The sequence below is a fragment of the Cornus florida genome, unplaced genomic scaffold, assembly GCF_030987335.1.
Source record: "Cornus florida cultivar Cherokee Brave unplaced genomic scaffold, ASM3098733v1 CherokeeBrave_3.0.0_Hap2_Chr11, whole genome shotgun sequence".
Classification (NCBI taxonomy): Eukaryota; Viridiplantae; Streptophyta; class Magnoliopsida; order Cornales; family Cornaceae; genus Cornus; species Cornus florida.
Window position 1 is genome coordinate 88,258,673 of NW_026775581.1, and position 3,217 is coordinate 88,261,889.

Consider the following 3,217-nt stretch of genomic DNA (forward strand, 5'->3'; position numbering starts at 1 on the left):
TAATAAATACTATACAAGATATTTTGATAATTTTCATACTTGATATGTTGCCCTAGTGTAATGATAGTTTATTTATTCTGCACTCTTGTACCTTGTAGCCCTTTTCTTATCATCATAGTGAAATTTTTGCTTTAGACGTAGCCCTAATTTTGGATTAACCAGTAAAAATCTGCATGTCTAATATGTTTTTCTATTGCGTCTTCAATTTTGTAACAACTAGTTCAAGAGAGAAAATAGAAGTATATATCCAAACAGGTTGTAAAATATATCAAACACACTATCAAATTGTTTATTAATTTGCAAATATTTTATCAATAACATGAACACACCACCAAGGCCTGGCATCTCTTTCTCCTTGCAAAGTGAAGGGAATAGGTTTGTAGTCTCCCTAAAGCATTGTAGGAGTTCTTCACCAGACAGAAAAAAAATAAATAAATAAATAAAATAAAAAATAAAAAATAAAAACATTATCACCACACTCAGCAAGTAAAAAGGGAAATTTACAACAATTAATAACACACAAGATTTTATTACATGCGCCTAATTTGGGTGGATCAGATCAGTGAATTGCATCCCAACCAACCATTTTCTTTCGCATATCAAAGTAGCGAGAAGCGTTATACCTGCCAATGGGCATCCTGGTGAAGACGAATATTTCTTTGAGGTAAACAAATGCACTCCATAAATATAAAAGGAATGGTGCAGAGACTGCCATGTAGGAGAAAACATTTTTCGGTGCTGTGAAAAGCACTGAAATTATATAGCTGACCATGATGAAATATAAGCATAGTCGCAGTAGCTGATAATGAATGCCAATTTGGAGGCTAAGAAAAATTACTCCAACCGAGATTGCAAAGGATGTTGAGTTAATAAACAGAAGACAATAGTAGAAAATTTCAGGCACAGCTAGTGCCGTCATGCTCTTTCCGTTTTCGTCTAGCTGGAAAATTCCCTCAGGGGGGGCGACTGCAACTTGGTAGGTGGCTGTTGCAACAAGAGCAGCTATCAGTAGTACCGTTTCGCGCAATTTCGAATCAATTGACATCTTTCTCATATTAACGATATTAGGGACTCGTCTGTTCCTTATAAAGTCTGCCAGATAATTATCACTAGCTGAATTAGGTTTCCAAAAACGAGTAAATGATCTTGAAGCAGCTAACATATTTTTGATCTCACTGTTTGATTCGTCACTACTAATTAAATCAAAAGCTGCCAAACCCTGCATATTCTTATCACCTTTTAGCTCCACAGCTTTAACCAACTTCTTCACAACCTGATCATCAAATATATATATAAACCAAAATTAAATTGCATTTTAATAATCAATTAATTAAAGAAATAACAATATTGAAGTTAATTAAGCAAAATTAAAAGATCTAGGAAGCATGCCTGAGGTTGGTTGGTGTACGTGGCAATGTGCAACACTGTGTTGCCATCCTCGTCCTTCCATTGTAGCAAAGGTAGATTATTGGTCTTATCAATCCAATTAAAAAGGACTTCAAAAGCTTTGCAATTGCGGTTTCTCACGGCAATATGCACAGCAGTCTCACCTCGAATTGTCAAATCTTGCATAGAATCTGGACAAGCGCATAGAAATTCAGCCAAAAGACCGACTTCATTTCTTTCAGCTACATAATGCAAAGGAGTAATTCCCCCCTTCCCTTGGACACGGATGATCTCGCTGTTAATATTTATGAGCCTCATCACAGTCTCGGTACGCCGATTTTGCAGAGCCAAGTGCAAGGGGCTTAAGCCATCTGGATTTAGCTTCTTACCAAATGATGGCATTAAGCTGATCATTTCTACTGCAAAATGTATATGACCATTCGATGCAGCTATGTGTAGAGGTGTATCAACAAATCGAATCTCATCAATGCTCTTCAATACATATGGATTGATTCGAAACAATGCATACAGCACATTGACGTCTCCTGCTTGTGCCGCTTGAGCTGCCTCCTTCATCAACCTCTGCTTGTCCATCCCTATATAGTAAGAGAGTGCATGCATGAGACATATATATTTAGGCATGTAGATAAAAATTAATTTATAATCTATATTAATTCCTTGATGATATCAGCTAGTATGATAGATTATTAGTAATTAATAAATTTTTCATGGTGAGCTATGTAATATAAAATAAAATAAAATAAAAAAAAAAAAAAAAAAACAAGAACAAGAGAAATAAGAAAGAAAATACATTAGAGTGGCACAAGAGAGAAACCTCGAGATGTAATCATATTTCATATCTATACTGTCACCAAAATGATGGGTATATGCAATTATGCAATGTTAACACTCATTATATATATTAATTGAATTCTAGCAACATTATTAAAATATTAACAAACATTTCTAAGTCTCGTCAAAAGATGATCGAGTGCACATGAGAACGTACGTACCAAAACTGAGTTATTTTAATTGTGAAGAAAGCTAAAGCAACAATTTGAAGAGAAATACATACAATTAGTGAAACTCGAAGCTGTGAATATATAAACTTCTGAATTTTAAACAAAATAAGAGAAATCTATCATCTGATAAAGAGAATCATTTTCCTAGCCCCCTTTGTTTCCATATCTTTTTCTTTTTGCTAAATTCTTATATCTTAATTTGTCGCCTATCTTAACATACACGATTGTTTCTCATGTCATTGCCGAAGATCGCCTTTGTGATGGTGATGATAATGTGTGATGACCATGATGATGAGTCCTAAGTACAAAAATTAGTACTAAAAATTTTAATTTTTCAAGAGCTTAAGTTTAAGTTATGATTGTAAATTGAAAATTACTTCAATATATACTTATCTAAGCGATGTTTAAATGATGAGCTTTGTAGAATAATTACTTAATATGTTTTAGATTGATTTGATAGTTAAATGGTTTATCAAACATTACTCCAAAAGTTTTGGTGATTAGACGTCTCCCATTTTTTCTTTAATTCTCTTTCATGTCTCGTGATAAGATGGATAATGAAATTGTATTAAAGTGGAAATGCATATGAGTGATCACATGTAGTTTACATGTAATTTTCATATAACATCTTATACTATATGGTTTGAGATAATAAGGTTTGTTTGGCAAACATTTATGTTTTTGCAACAAAATATTGGTGAAAACCAAAACAAATGGTGAAAACACAGTTAGTAACGTTTGTTTTGTTTTGCATGATAAAGTCGTTTCCACATAATAAATTGTGGCACGAAGATTATAGATTAGCTGGT

General features: G+C 33.3%; 1 protein-coding gene across 2 annotated transcripts; it reads right to left on the reverse strand.

The window, feature by feature from the left end:
* Positions 1-264: 264 nt before the first annotated feature.
* On the reverse strand, positions 265-2,554 carry LOC132283989 (ankyrin repeat-containing protein BDA1-like). Of its 2 annotated transcripts, none has more exons than XM_059786054.1 (3): positions 2,462-2,554; positions 1,390-1,982; positions 265-1,273 (listed from the first exon to the last, which is right to left on the reverse strand). In XM_059786054.1, the coding sequence occupies exons 2-3, from the start codon at positions 1,978-1,980 to the stop codon at positions 560-562; spliced, it is 1,305 nt and encodes a 434-aa protein (XP_059642037.1). In that variant the 5' UTR covers positions 1,981-1,982; positions 2,462-2,554; the 3' UTR covers positions 265-559. The 2 variants fall into 2 exon arrangements, with proteins under 2 accessions (XP_059642037.1, XP_059642036.1); XM_059786053.1 differs by lacking the exon at positions 2,462-2,554 and adding an exon at positions 2,400-2,455.
* Between the last annotated feature and the right edge of the window lie 663 nt (positions 2,555-3,217).